Genomic DNA, 14,339 nt, shown 5'->3' on the forward strand with positions numbered 1-14,339 from the left:
ATACCAGGTGAGTGTGAAAAATAATTGCCTGACGGTTTTGTTGTGATCATGTTTAAAACAATGTGAAAATGTTATTAATGATTCTAAAGTAAAAGTGCTGCTATTTTGAATGGATTGTCTGCTTTGTTTCAAATCTTATTTTATTCTTCATGGTAGGTGATCTATTACTTTTTTGCTGGATTAATCTGTCACCATTGAATAGGTTATATTTTATGTATCAGAGAATTACACAGGTTGCTAGTCACAATCAGACTTGTAGTCTTTATTATTATCCGTATTACAGGTGGATTTTCTCACTTGTGGTATAATTCTAATATACTGTACAATTAATGTATTCTTAAACAGGCAAACTGACAATATTTAAGCCTCAAATGTCATTAGATACACAGATTTACATTGTTACATGGTAAGAAAAATAAATGGTGAAAGACATTTCTATACAATGTAATGATGTGTATTCATGTTGGGTTCCAACACTAAGCTTTAGAAAGAGACATTGTGCTGTCACGGATAGACCAGAAAGAGAACTGACACAGACAGGCAGGACTACGAGGTATAAATGTGCTGCTGGCACCGTTTATTAATAAGTAAAAATATTTTAACAAAACAAAACACTTTCCAAAACAAAAAGGCATGATGGCCAAAACAAACAAACACTACAGCAAACAAACATGAACAAACAAGTATCGTGCTGGTCCAAATCCAGCACGAGTAGCAATTGTTATGTTTTTAGTTTCTGTTTCGCTCACGTCTCTCCCGTTCTCTACTCTGAACACACTCTCCCCCAGTGCAGCCAAAGCTGCTGGTTTTTATATTGCGACAGAGGGATTAACTGGCTGTTAATTACCTAGTTTATCCCTCTGTCACATTTGGCACAGGGTTTCACATCTGCATGGTCAACAGCCAGTTTGTCAATAAGCACATGCTGTTGCCACACATTCTCACTATTTTATCTAGATTAGGCATTATGACCCCACCCAGGCTGTAAACAACAACAAAACATTGTGTTTCCAATTTTTCCTAGATTACAGTGTGCCAATCATTTCAGGTAAGTAAAAACTTGGAGATACCAGACTTATCGTTTGTTTTAGTCATGCATTTTAGAATATGAAATACTTTTCTATTCTAAAATACAAGAAAACACTTCTGTTTAACCTTATAGCAAATTCCTAGCTAGCACCTTTCTTCTTCCTGGCTTGTACTATTGTGTGACATGCTCTGATACTGGGACTTTTTTTTTGGGCATAATTTTAGGCAGTCCTTATCACAGCAGTGTCAAAGACTGCTGTGTGTCTGTTTCACAACTACAGTCCCCATATTGCCTTGAAGCTCCTGTGCACAATACCGATTCAGTACAAAAATACATTTTGGAAAATGTTACAATGGATTTGTTTTGTTTTATTCCACATTATTTCCCTTACCATGCAACAGCAATTTAAATGTCATGTACTCATGACAGGTATTGTAGCACAGTATATGGACTGTGGGATTCTGGGGTATTTTGGAAGAACATCATGCAGCAACCACCTATATTTGCATGTAGGTTGTCACTTCTGTGTGTCTGACCACCCTGATTTGTTGTTTCTTTTAAATCATTTATTTTAAGAGGGGCAGAGAACAGCAGCTTTATAAAGCTTAAAGTTCGAAGCTCTTGTTAAAGGTTTTTTTGGAACCAAGCACACATACAAGATCTAGCTGGGCAACCTACACTGTTAAAAGGAAGGAAACCAAGCTGTTAAAATACAATATATACATATTGGTACATATATCGATGGCAGCACTACTGATACCTACCTGGATACACCAACACCTGATACCTACCTGGATACATCAACACCTGACACCTACCTGGATACACTAACACCCTATACCATGCATAGTTGTCCTTACCTTCCCTTCTTTGATTTTTGTTCCAATAATTTGTCTCCTTTGCTGAATGATGTCAATCAGCTGATCGCATTCTTCAATTAGTTTGGACTCTTGTCTTGATGCATTTACCTGATAATAAAAAGGTAGCTATCAGCAAGGGAACATAACTATACAGATCTCTGGTAAGACAAATGCATGAATGTTACAACAGAGAAAGGAAAAATAACATGGCCCTATTCTGAAGCAAACCCAATCAAGCAGACACAGTTTAGTCCCTTCATCAATGCATTGATTTACACTGTCTATTCCTTAACTGATGAAGAAACCTGTGGAAACACTGAGTCTTACTTTACATTTCTATGATTGGGTGTTTTTGAAGTTATGAATGCATAGTAAGAGCTAGCATGAAACTACTCTTGGCAATACATTGTTTTAGTTGGCTGTGTACTTCAAAATAGGGGCTGTACAGTATATTCATGCCAACTTTAAAAATCAACTGGAAATGCACTTACCAGTTGCCACTTGTATTTTTAGTAACCACAAAGCCACTCAAGTCTAGACATATTTTACAGTTAACAATAACGGCGGCACAGAGGATTTAGCTGATTACTACACTTGTTCAGTGCATGTGTCAAGCATTCTGTTTTGCTGGGTCCAAACAATTAAAAATCATTCAAGTTTGATGATTACACAAGTATTTTCAGGCCACCTTGCCTGTGATTCTTGTTGGCAACGACTAATCATCAAAACAATAATAGAAATCTACATTGGCATTGATACAGCACCAGTAGCAGCCTTGGCTTGAGACAGACCTCACATGATATAAGAATGACAGGCACCATTGACATGGCATCACCACTGAGGAAATCTCCTTGACTAAGATTGGCAGTCTGAGACTGTCTGCTTGTGTTACTACTGTACCATGGTCCCATCTATGAAATGGGATTCTTCATTCAGTGTCTCTTCTTATCCACCAAACTACATTCCATAAATCTTGCTTTCTCTATTAATTTTAACAGCATTGGGCTTTTGTGCTCGTATCATTTAATGCCCAATAAAGTATCAAAATATGACAAGAACAGCTGTGGAAACTTCCCCAAGGCAATGCATTCATTGGTTTGGATTTAGTGAAGACTACTGGGATAATATCATAAATAAACCCATTAAAAATAATTATTGGAGTAATCATATCAAGATGAGGTATGGTGAATACATAAATAGGGTTACAAATTTAAAATAAAAGGTTTCCAAATTACATTTCAATCCTCCAAACGTTCAGCTGAACATCAGGATAAATTCTACGGAATCTCTTCTGGACCCTGTTGTCTTTTGATCTTGGCCTTATTTGACTTCAACAGTAGAGTTTATTGTGACAGTAGTAGAGTGAGATCAGGAACTCGGCTGGCTATCAAACAGACTCAGTCTTACATTCCACTCCAGGAGCCAAAAAAGAGCGAGGACCAGCTCACAAGGGAGGTGAATGTGTTCATTAAGGTCATGCTGGGCCAAAGGAATGGAAGCAAAACAACTAAAGGGGGCAGAAAATTTGGGGGTTAGAAGTGACATTGGCTGGATGTGGTGCAATGGAAGAACAGCAAACACAGGTCGCTCTATCATCATTTTGTTCCCACTATTTAAAGAACTGTACTGTATATCTACAATACAACCTTCAAAATGTCAGTATAAATGATACACTTATGTTCAGGATCTACTGTATGCAAAGGAGAATTTATTGGGGAGCAGGGCAAATATGTCTATAGTCAAAATATGCCTTGTCAGTAATTCTTATTATCAGTAGTCTAAGTCAAATACATACTCAGTTTTTGTTGAAGTTACAGTAACACTGAAATCAAATTTTAATTACAGTACAATGAAAAGTATTATACATTTGAAATTACTGTGCATTTTGTTGAAAAAAACGGTTGTAAGTAAAGTGACCTTTTAAAAGTATATATTGCAATCTTGAAATTTGCATGTTCCAGTCTGACCACAGGCATTTTTAAACCACGAAAGCAAGGCATCCTCAGCAACAGTGTATTGAACTAATTGGAACTTGCATCCACAGTTTTGCTGTTTATAGGTCTGTATTATTGTATCCCGGTTTTTCAGAATGGAGTCCAAGACCCTCTAACCCCAGAGTGGAAGTAATGTTTAATGATGGCTCCGAGATTGCAGCTGCTACCTGGGCCCTGCACTGGGATAGCTCCAGGCAGTACTATTGAAGCATATAATATTAGACAGTATTTTTAGAGGATTATCTTTTGATCATACTGTACTGTAGGATTTTTAAAGCTCCCACTGTGGGGGGACCTCTCAAGATTACAATGCCAATATCTGCACTCAAACACAATATACTGGAGATGGTTGGTAGATGGACTGGTTTTCACTTTCATTTTTCGGAGGAATTCCTTCTACTGTTGATTTGTTCTTACTCTCACTTGGTGCCACACATTCAAAACATCAGTCCTCTGTCCACCACTTCAAGTCACTTAGAGTAATTTTCAATATTCTGAAAACATGAAATGACGTGAATAGATTACATTAACTGAGGAATTGTATTTCACAGTCAGTTGTCAAATACAATTGATGAAGATTACGGATTGTTTTTTTTAGAAAACTACAATGACTATGATGCATTTTAAGTTTTGTATACTGCCAGGGAGGAAGCAGTTCCTTAATCAGAAGTTATTTCTTTCTCCCTGTAGTGTTGAGTTTCCTAGCCAATCATCTTGCAATTTTCCCAGTCAATAACAAAATATTATTGAACCAGTACACATTAGTTGATGACCTATACAACTTGACTAAACCCATTACAGAAATAGCATACTACTGTTGTATCATTAAAACTGAGCACAAGAAAAAAAAAAACTGTATATTATATTAATGATTTTATTTTCTCTAAAACTTCTATGTGAAATTGAATGCCATTGTATTTTCTACCCCTCTGCATAATCAAATTGGGCTTTCCACTCCATTGTAGATCATTTGCCTGAGCCAAGAGTTTAAGAGAAAAAAATAATCCCTTTTGCAAACTTGCATTCAGGAGATGAAATAATGAAGTGTGGAAACAATGGAATCAATCAGAACATTAAATCTTTTTGAACGCTGTCCAGAAAAAGTGAAAAGAGCCTTGAGGGGGATGTAATTTCAATTCAGATCTATTTGAATGGGGACTTTCGCAATATCTCTATACTCTCTGCTTAACTTAATAATAATAATAAAAAAAAAATTAATATTCATGATTTCAACCTTTGCATTTACAAAGAAAGCTTCACAAATCCAGTGTGACTATTTTTGTTGTTTGCATATGTAGGCATCCTCTAATGCTAAGCAGTATTTTTTGTAGAAATAGAATATTTTCACAATACATCTTTAAACATGTATGTTACAAAGGGAGACATACAATGATATGTTTTCATACTATGAGACTTGAACATCCAAGGCTCTATTTTGTAATGTCATTAAACAGGCAGAAAACTAGATTAGAAGTGTGACTGGAATCTAGAATTCATACTCCTTGAAAACTTGAATTCTGAGCAGTTCCCTTTTAAGGGAATACTTTGTTATAACAATCTCTATTTGTGTGCATTTCATTACTGCACATAATGCAAGTACAGTTGGAAATACAGTACCTGCATTATAACAATGCATTTCATTCCTGAATTTATTTAAAATCCTCAAGGGGAAAACCTAATACCATTCAGTTCAAAAGCAACATGTGAAGTCACTTTTCTTCCTTTCTCTCATTAAGAAAGTGTATCAGGAAACAAATTCACTAAACTCTTCCTTTAGGGCCAGGAAGGCAAAATATTATTGTCAGTAATTATTATATCAGATTTCCATTACATGAGAGTAGATGTAAAACTTCATGCTGATTTGAACTTGGCTCTCGCCAAGGTAAGCAGAAACTAAGACTTAGCTTTATATTAAACTAATGTGACCCATCTGCATCTCCATCCATTTGTGTTTTTTTCCAACTAATGATGCAGATATCCTTCTGCCTGATGTTGATGGCTGAAGTGTAATGCTGGCTCCAGGGATCAGCTTATTTTGCCTCCCCTGTGCATCAGCCCACACAACGGCTACGAGGCTGGCTCTGGGGAGCAACCACAGTGCAGTCTCCCAGAATCAGCATGACAACCGTCTGGATTGAGCTAAGTAGGGTACATCTCTGGGGTCTTCAAGTGGGCACCTTCTGTCCTCTGTGTTTTGTCGACTAGCCCACAACACCTCAAGAGGACTTAACAGTTATACTGGCTTCCCAGTATCAACCCCCTCTGTCCCCCATTCAACTCAGCCCAGCTTACTTGCCAGAAATAATTCATGGTCTCCTCCTTCCTGTATGTGTCAGTAACAGCTAATGCTCAGAACAACCACTCAGAAAATACAAGTAGTGGACATATTTAAAACCCTGTTTCTTCTCCATCAAATAATGTAGTAAAGATTGTGTTAAGTTTTACCAACTATACCACACTGGATTTAAACAAAGCTGAAAGCAAGAAACAATCATGTAAAATTTCCAAATACATATTGATGTCCTTATCAAGATAACAGCAGAGGAGCTTCCTTTGCCTGAGATGAGACCTCCGACAGTGGTTAAAGGTCAACCAAGTATAAAGTTAGATCAATCCACCAGAAGGGCTCTGCCAGGAAACGTAGGGGTGGAGAAGGAGAAACAACCACACAGAATTATTGGAAGCTTCCAAATAAATTTCACTATTATTATACAAGCCTCATACTATAGTATAAACATCACTGCATTTCTAACTCCAACTAGGATTGTGCATATCAAGTATAAGCCATTTTGAATAATTCCGAGAGTATATTTGCAGTTTACAGTTATTTTCAAATCACAGCAATTAGGAGCAGACCTGATTTTAAACCATACAGTAAATCCACTTGGGAACAATAAGAAGTCAAGGTCTGTTAACAGAAAGGCACTTACCTCTACATGCTGGCATGTCTGAATGAGTTTACCCATTAGAGTTTCCAGTTCATTGTTCCTCTTGATTAGGTTGCTAAGGTTTGTGTCTAAACCTTGCTGTTGAGGGAAGACAGAAAAAGATTCAGTACATGGCTTCAAGCACGCAAGATTTAAGAGTACAGTGCAGTAGTGGTGAGCTACCTCTTTATTCTCCTCTTCAGTTTGAGATCTGACCATCATTGTTTTCTGTTTAGAAATTAAGGAGATGCTGTGACTGCAATTCCCCAGTCAGATATAATAGAAAAATAAACAGTCCACATGTTATCCACCATCCATAGAAGCATCTATCCCTCCATCAGCTTGTGCAGCTATACATTAGTCACAGTAGCTTTTGTTCTGCCTGCGATTCCACTGAATACTTAAGTCTTGGCTGTTGAGTGAGCATTTTATGGTGTATTTTGATCTAATGGTGATTAGCCTTTAACTTGATGCTTTTTTCAAGAAAATCAGAGAGAGACAGCTTGCAGATGGTGTGTCATGTATTTACTGAATTAATCCTATGGCAAGATAAAAAAGGATATAGTCTATTGCACTGTATGTGCTCTTTTACACACAAACTGTTCCACTGTCCAAGGGTTAATGAGACTGAAACAAAAGCACTGTAGCTTGCCCTTCCCTTTATTTTAAGGAGAAGAATACCTAGTCACTGGCTGGGAGGGGACCTGAATAAAATGCATTTAAAATTGGGCTGATTTGTTCCATTTTGCAGAGTTTCAGAAAACTAGATTACAGAGCAGCCCCTTATAAGACATATAATGGATTGACATGTTGTGACAGAAAGACAGTGATTCTTGGTGGTAAATCTCCCTCCCGACCTGTGAGGGCACTAAGTAACAGGAACAAAGTACTCTGGACTACTTGGCCTGACACTTTGTTCTGAGGGTTAAAAGGAAGTCGATCATGTAGAAAAGGGACAGAGCTTTGGTACACTAAATCATTGACCGGGAAGAGAAATTATGTGGCAGCCTCGGATTGGAGGAGCGGCTACAATTGTTTACCAAGGGGTCATGAGTGACTGTATAACTAGGGGTCGAAGCGATGTTATCTGTTCATTCATTTTGGTTATTAATAAGTGACCCAGAAGGAACTGTGTTTGTGGTGAAAGTAATTGTGAGTGTTTTGTTTTGTACTTTCTATTTGTTACTTGTATCACTAGACAGCAAACATATTCTGGAGCTGTCGCCAGAGGCCAGCACAAACACGGGCCAGCATTTCACTCGTATCACAGTAAACTGTACTTGTACCACAATCACTAATTCACACACTAAAGGGACTTGTGTATGTGTTTTGTGTTTAATGTAGGGATACAATAACAGGACTATTATTTCGGGACCAACCAGGGGATTATAATGTAAGTAATACAAGGCGATGTATTACTTACCAGCATTATTATTTACTGTTTGTTTTGTCGTCAGGCACTGGACATAAAAGAAATAAAAAACCAACCTTTGCACCTGGATTATAATTGTCTATCTGTGCTTTGATCAATTGTCTGTCTGTTCTTTGATCACCTGCACCTGCACGCTATTAACCACTTTGCCATGCATGCTTACATTGACACCCTTTAAAAGATACGTTTATTGTTGTGCTTCTGCACGTACAGAAATGTCATCATTGAGGAAAAGCTTTTTGTAATGTCAAGGGGAATATGGCAATGTTTGGCTTTGAAGTGTCCTCGTTCACTCAGCTGTGAATTGGAGGCTCTCGTGATGTCAATCCAAAATAAACGACATCAGCGCTTAAGAATCTGATCGACATCTAATGTACAATATGTTGGGTATGACTATCAAGGATACGCCAAATAGTAAACGCATAACATATTAAAAACAACAGAACTGCCTTCAGCTAAATCATTTCAATGCTCACTAAAAAAAAAAAACATGTTAAGCAAATCCCTTTATACATCCCCGGCTCTGAAGAGTGTTTAAAGCTTAAGGAAACAAATTAGTCACCCAATTCAAGAAACCAAAGTTTCGTGGTTTGCAACGGATTCCAAATAATTTGCTTTTATTTTGAGGTTATATCTCTTCAGTATTGATAATTCGGTATTTAATGCTAGTTGAACTATTTCACCATTTTCTAAAAAATAAATAAATACAAATTAGGAATTCTTATTCAGTATACTTAATCTGCAGAGTGGTACAAAGTGATAGAATGCAGGTTCTGAAAAACTTTAAGAATGTGTTTTACTGACAGAAAATGTAAACATAACATCATCCATGCTCCAGGCAAATCCTCCCTGTGGAAAACAACTTCAGAGTGTGCTGATGTTTTGAAATATGCCAGATTTGCTTCTCGCCAAACAGTGTTTGTCAAACTGTGTTGATAACATTTCTAGTGATAAAACAAAATTCCTACTCGTAGTTCTCAGCTGTCCAAAATATTTTGACAAACTATTATGTATGGTTGAAATATTTCTGCATGTGAGCACAGGTTGGAATGTTTTACTTGCTTAAATATTTAATAAAATTTCTCAGTTCATAAACATGTTTATAGGTGGAAAAAAAGCATATGCTCTGGAACAATGTTGCACTGTAGTTGTTTTTAATAAAGTAAACCTAGCATCTGTTTAAATAATAACAATGTTTTGTTACATTTTTCATGTATTTTTACCTCAACGAAGCAATTAAGCATAACACAAAGACAAGTTAGATATAGGAAAAAGATACTAGGCTATTTACTATTGTTCCCCATTTTGCAAAGAAATATACACACTGCCATATATAAGTACTGTATATTTTCATCCAGCAATAGTGTTGTTTTTTAAATGGGCTTTCATGACGGCTGACAAAAGAACGTAGAAACACAACAAAGTTGGGACTTTTATAAAAGAGGATTTGAATTGCATTTTATTTGATTCACTGTCTGAAATCTAACTGAATTAAGCTCCATAAAAGGGTAGCTTTCCTATATCAGTAATGTGGTGCATAGTGACAGGTCAGTCCCAAACAACCCCCCCCCCCCCCTCCCCCTCCCCTCCCCTCCCCTCCCCCCCCCCCCTCTCCGTAGACTAAACAGAATAAAAGATGCAAACGGTGTAGGAAGCTGATCAATGTATTGTTATCACACCAGGTGAGAATAAATCAAAATACTGTGCATTATTTTTTAAAGTTGAAGACTCATGGTATAATTTTTTAGTAGGTATTTCAATTTAAATGTGAAAAGTACAATGTTAAAATTAGGTGTTCTCATCTTTCTTAGTCGCGGCTGTTTATCGTTCCTTTCATCTGTTATGTCATCCATGCTCAATTTCATCCTTGTCACTCTGCCACATCCTTTCTCCTTTTCAAGGACTTTAATATGAAATATTGTCCATTCAACATGCATTCGATGAGTATTTTAATTTATATACGATGGAGCCAGCTTGCAGATGGTGTTAAATGTCTTTACTTAATTAATCCTGTACAGAGAGGAGACATGCTTTAATTTAATTTCTTGGCTGCCTTCAGACGCAGGGTTGGTTTGTTCCACTGTATTGTGTTCGAGGAAACTAGATTACAGAGCAGTTCCTTATCAGACATTTATAAAACAGGACCCTCACACTTCAGCTCCGACTATGTCTATTCAACAGCCATTTGAAGTTATATTTTAAAACTGTGTTATGAAGGCCCAAAAATACTACAACAAGTGACTGTTGAAAAAGCAGCACTAGCAATGAAAGGAATTTATATTCCAGTTCAAACTGGACTTGCATTGTGGATGGGCTATTAGGAGTTTTACAGTAGATTATGTTTTTAGGAGAAAGACAAATATTCCTCTTCTTCCCCTTCAGTTCAGAGTTTGTCATGCTAGAATCAACTAAAAGTTTTTTTTTTTTTGTTACACAGTTGAGCTTATAAAAATGTCATGCTGGAGGCTTACAGAAAGCTATGACTCACAGCTGGTGGGGTAGAAAAAGAGCAATATTCTTAAACCCCTGACTCCTATTTCTATCCCATATGAGCGAATCTGTATGTGAAAGCTACCCATGCAATCCTCAGATTACAGGCAACATTTTGGCTACTCCCGCAGAGTAAACATTACTTTCTGCTCCATTGTGTGAGCCTAAACTCTTGATTAAATCTTCAACTGAGAAGCTTATGCAAGGACTGAAAAGTCCTCTTGTTGAATTCATTTTTGCTGGGGGGAGGTAAATTATTATATTTCTTTACTCCATCTTATCTGTAATAATCATGCTTGACACATGTATCCACAATGTTTAGAATTCACATCCTAGCCTTTTATTTAATGTATTATGCCTATATTTAATGTGTTTGCATTGTTTTTTTTAATGTTGTATTTAATGTACTATGCCCTGTATTTAACGTACTATGCACAGTGCTTTGTGATGGTGGTCCACTATGAAAGGCGCTATGTAAAATACATATTGATTGATTGATTGATTGAAATATTACAATCTACTTTTCTAGCAGTGCCTTCAGCTGTATCAAATTAGTATGTTTTACAGACTTTGTTCTCCAGTAAAACCCTGCCCTTGCTTTTCTATTAATTTGGCACAGCTCTCTGTCTATTGTTGTAGGCCTGCCACCTGAAGACTAAAAATACAATTCCAATGGCTAAAACAAAGCAGGTCACACTATGTATCCAGAAAAGAACACTGTATGCACTGACGGCTGTTGTCCGTCCGCACATAAAACACAATCTATTTATATAACAACAACAACAACAACAAAAACAAATGAATACATACATACATAAAATACACCCAAGGGGTGGGCACCCCATCACAGTTACATAAAACAAATTTCAGAAAACTGAAAACATCATTCTTTGAGGTTACAAGCTATGAACTGCTTAGCCTGGCAGACTAACTCTTATGTCACTCGAAGAAGAGCAACGCAATGCACTCTTGACAATAAAAAAAAGCACAAATGATCTTCTGTTAGGAGTAGTCTCATACTGTTCGTATGGCACATGAACTGGGCATGGGATTGCTTGGCCTTGCATTCTATTTACCTAGCATGCCAAAACATCGTCCAAAACAATATTCACACTGCCAAACATTTTACACAGGTAGAAAGGAAATAGCTTCCTTTTGTAACCTTGCTGTAAGGTAAAGTTGTAATATTTTAAGAAATAAAGTGGTCTTTCTGTTAAAGCAATAAAATAAAGGACTGCCCTGCTTGTATTTGCAAGAAAGATAGTACTGGAGAAAGATGATTAGCCTTATCTGACTGCTAAATGACTTCATTTATTCTATAAATTAATTTCGGACTTCGTTTCTTTTTTCACCCTTTCAGACCTAAAACACGCCTGTGGAAATATAAGATACGAGAGGCTTGCAGGGTTTCCAATTTTACTATCATGTCTTCTTTGACAAAATAAATAGAAAATTGTAATTAAATTTGTTAAATGGGTTATCACTGAAACACTGACCTCCAAACCTACTGTTTCAGTTGCAGCCAAGGTCAATCGAAAGATCGAAAGTCCTTTGACACTAATGTTTGCAGATGTTGGATAAAATGAGTTCTGGTGGTCTGGTTGTTCAGGGACACAAAGTTTACATCAGGACCACCCTCCCACTATTGGCATTAGCTGTTCCCTTTAGGCAGTAATCTAAGTGAATCCAACGATTGTATTTTATAGAAACTGAACTATGTTGTCACTCCCTTAGAGAGATCTGCTGTGGATTTTTTTACGCAGAAAAACCCATCCAATTTCAAGTCTAGATCTAAAAAAGTAAGATGAAACACAACTCTTAATTACGATACTGTAGCAGTAGAGTGGTTCAGGTGTGGTCACGCTTAATTTGAAGAGGCCATTTTCTACAGCTAGTGCAGCTATGGCATTAGATAACTGAATGTGCTGCTTCGCCGTCTCTTTGCTGAATGATGTGGGGAGCAGGCAATGAAAACGATATTGAAAGTAGAAGGAAGCTAATCTTAAAACCTGAAGGGATTCACACTGTTTAGGGCCTTTATTGCTACGTAATATATTGCAATCTGTATTTACACTGCCAGTTATTCATATTAGAGGAAATTTCAGAGGGCTATTGTTGTTTTAGAAGGTCAGACAGTATAAATCCAGCAAGTACGTGTAGACATCAGTGCCAAGAATGTCATTATTTTCTTTATTTGACTGACCTGTTGTTTATGGAAAGGATAAATGAAACTGTAATCTTTTCAAATCTGTTTACATTAAAACATGGCTATAGTGCAAACCTGCTTGGTAAAAAGTGGAATGTGAGTTTGCCCGGATTGCAATTCAATGGAAAAAAGAAAATAGAATAACTCAAATCAGCTATATTATACAGCTAAAGTACATTGGGCTGCCACTGAAATAAACAGTAGAAGAATACACCAAAGTTTAAGGATACCAAAATGCACAAAGAAATGCATGATATCCATCTGACTGTGAAGAAAACTGTTCAAGGTGTTATAATACCAGTACAAGCAAACATTTTAAAAATCGCTTACATAAAAAGTAAACAACTTCAGCATGCACCAAGCTTTCTTGTGATTCCAATGAAGTTAAACACATAGTATTCTGGATCCGAGACTGGAATTGATCATATTGATGTTTGAATATTCCTTTTGTTAAGTGTGTAAAAATTATATAAAAATGCAGTTTTATGTTTCCGAACTTAACATTAGTGAACCATAACTTATTATCACCATGGATACCCAACAAGAGGATGGAGCGTTCATAAGATTTTAACATAAGTCATAGCCACAATTTCAGCTGCTCAGACTGCTACAAATACTGTTACTAATGTTGAGATACAACACATTAATTACAGACAGGCAGGCAAAATAAGTTCCACATGTGCAAGACATGTCTTAAATTTAGATCCAAATATAGATTTTTTTTAAAAATTAATTACAGAGTGTGTTGAAGGATGTGGTAGAAATACCTAAACTCATTGGTCTGGTATCTAGCATTTAGTAAGCAAAATAATTATTTTATTTTGGTAAAGCAAATGTATTTATATTTCTTTGGTCTTCTATTTCAAACAGTGGAGGGATACCAACTGAGATGCAAAAGTGATGACACTGAAATTGATTTTTTCTTTCTTTGTTCAGGCAGTTGCAATAAATTCTGATATTATATATAATTCTGTTTTTCACCTGCTGTAATTTAAACATTGTGGTATGGACATCCAATAAGGTAAAAACGCAGTTAGAAGAATACTAATCATTTTAGAATACTGTTCTATCTTTTTAATTTCATCATAGGTTACAGCAATGTCACCGTCTGATTGCCTGATAAATTTAATATTTATTAATTATGCTGTCAATTATTTATGTACCCATAAATGCACAACAGCAACAGCTCGGTTTGCAGTGCATTCAGTTATCAAGACATGTTTTTTCTATTTTCATTTTCAATTCAGATAAAGAATTTCCAAATGAAAACTCAAGCTACCCCCAGTTCCCCAGCCCAGGAAACTGCATTTCCCATTCTGTTATTTTAGTCTTTAATATAGGGATTATTTGTCTATGCTGTAAAAATTAAAACAAAATGAAAATAAAAAATATACTTTGGT

General features: G+C 36.4%; 1 protein-coding gene across 3 annotated transcripts in view; it reads right to left on the reverse strand.

The window, feature by feature from the left end:
• The window catches only part of LOC121320645 (E3 ubiquitin-protein ligase Midline-1), a 121,800-nt gene that overhangs the window by 14,881 nt on the left and 92,580 nt on the right, over positions 1-14,339 (reverse strand). For all 3 annotated transcript variants that reach the window (XM_041259163.1, XM_041259162.1, XM_041259164.1), the window contains exons 3-4: positions 6,815-6,910; positions 1,891-1,998 (exon numbers count right to left, since the gene is read on the reverse strand). In XM_041259163.1, the coding sequence (XP_041115097.1) occupies positions 1,891-1,998; positions 6,815-6,910 (204 nt within the window). The remainder of the gene's footprint in view (positions 1-1,890; positions 1,999-6,814; positions 6,911-14,339) is intronic.

The sequence above is a fragment of the Polyodon spathula genome, chromosome 9, assembly GCF_017654505.1.
Source record: "Polyodon spathula isolate WHYD16114869_AA chromosome 9, ASM1765450v1, whole genome shotgun sequence".
NCBI lineage: Eukaryota > Metazoa > Chordata > Actinopteri > Acipenseriformes > Polyodontidae > Polyodon > Polyodon spathula.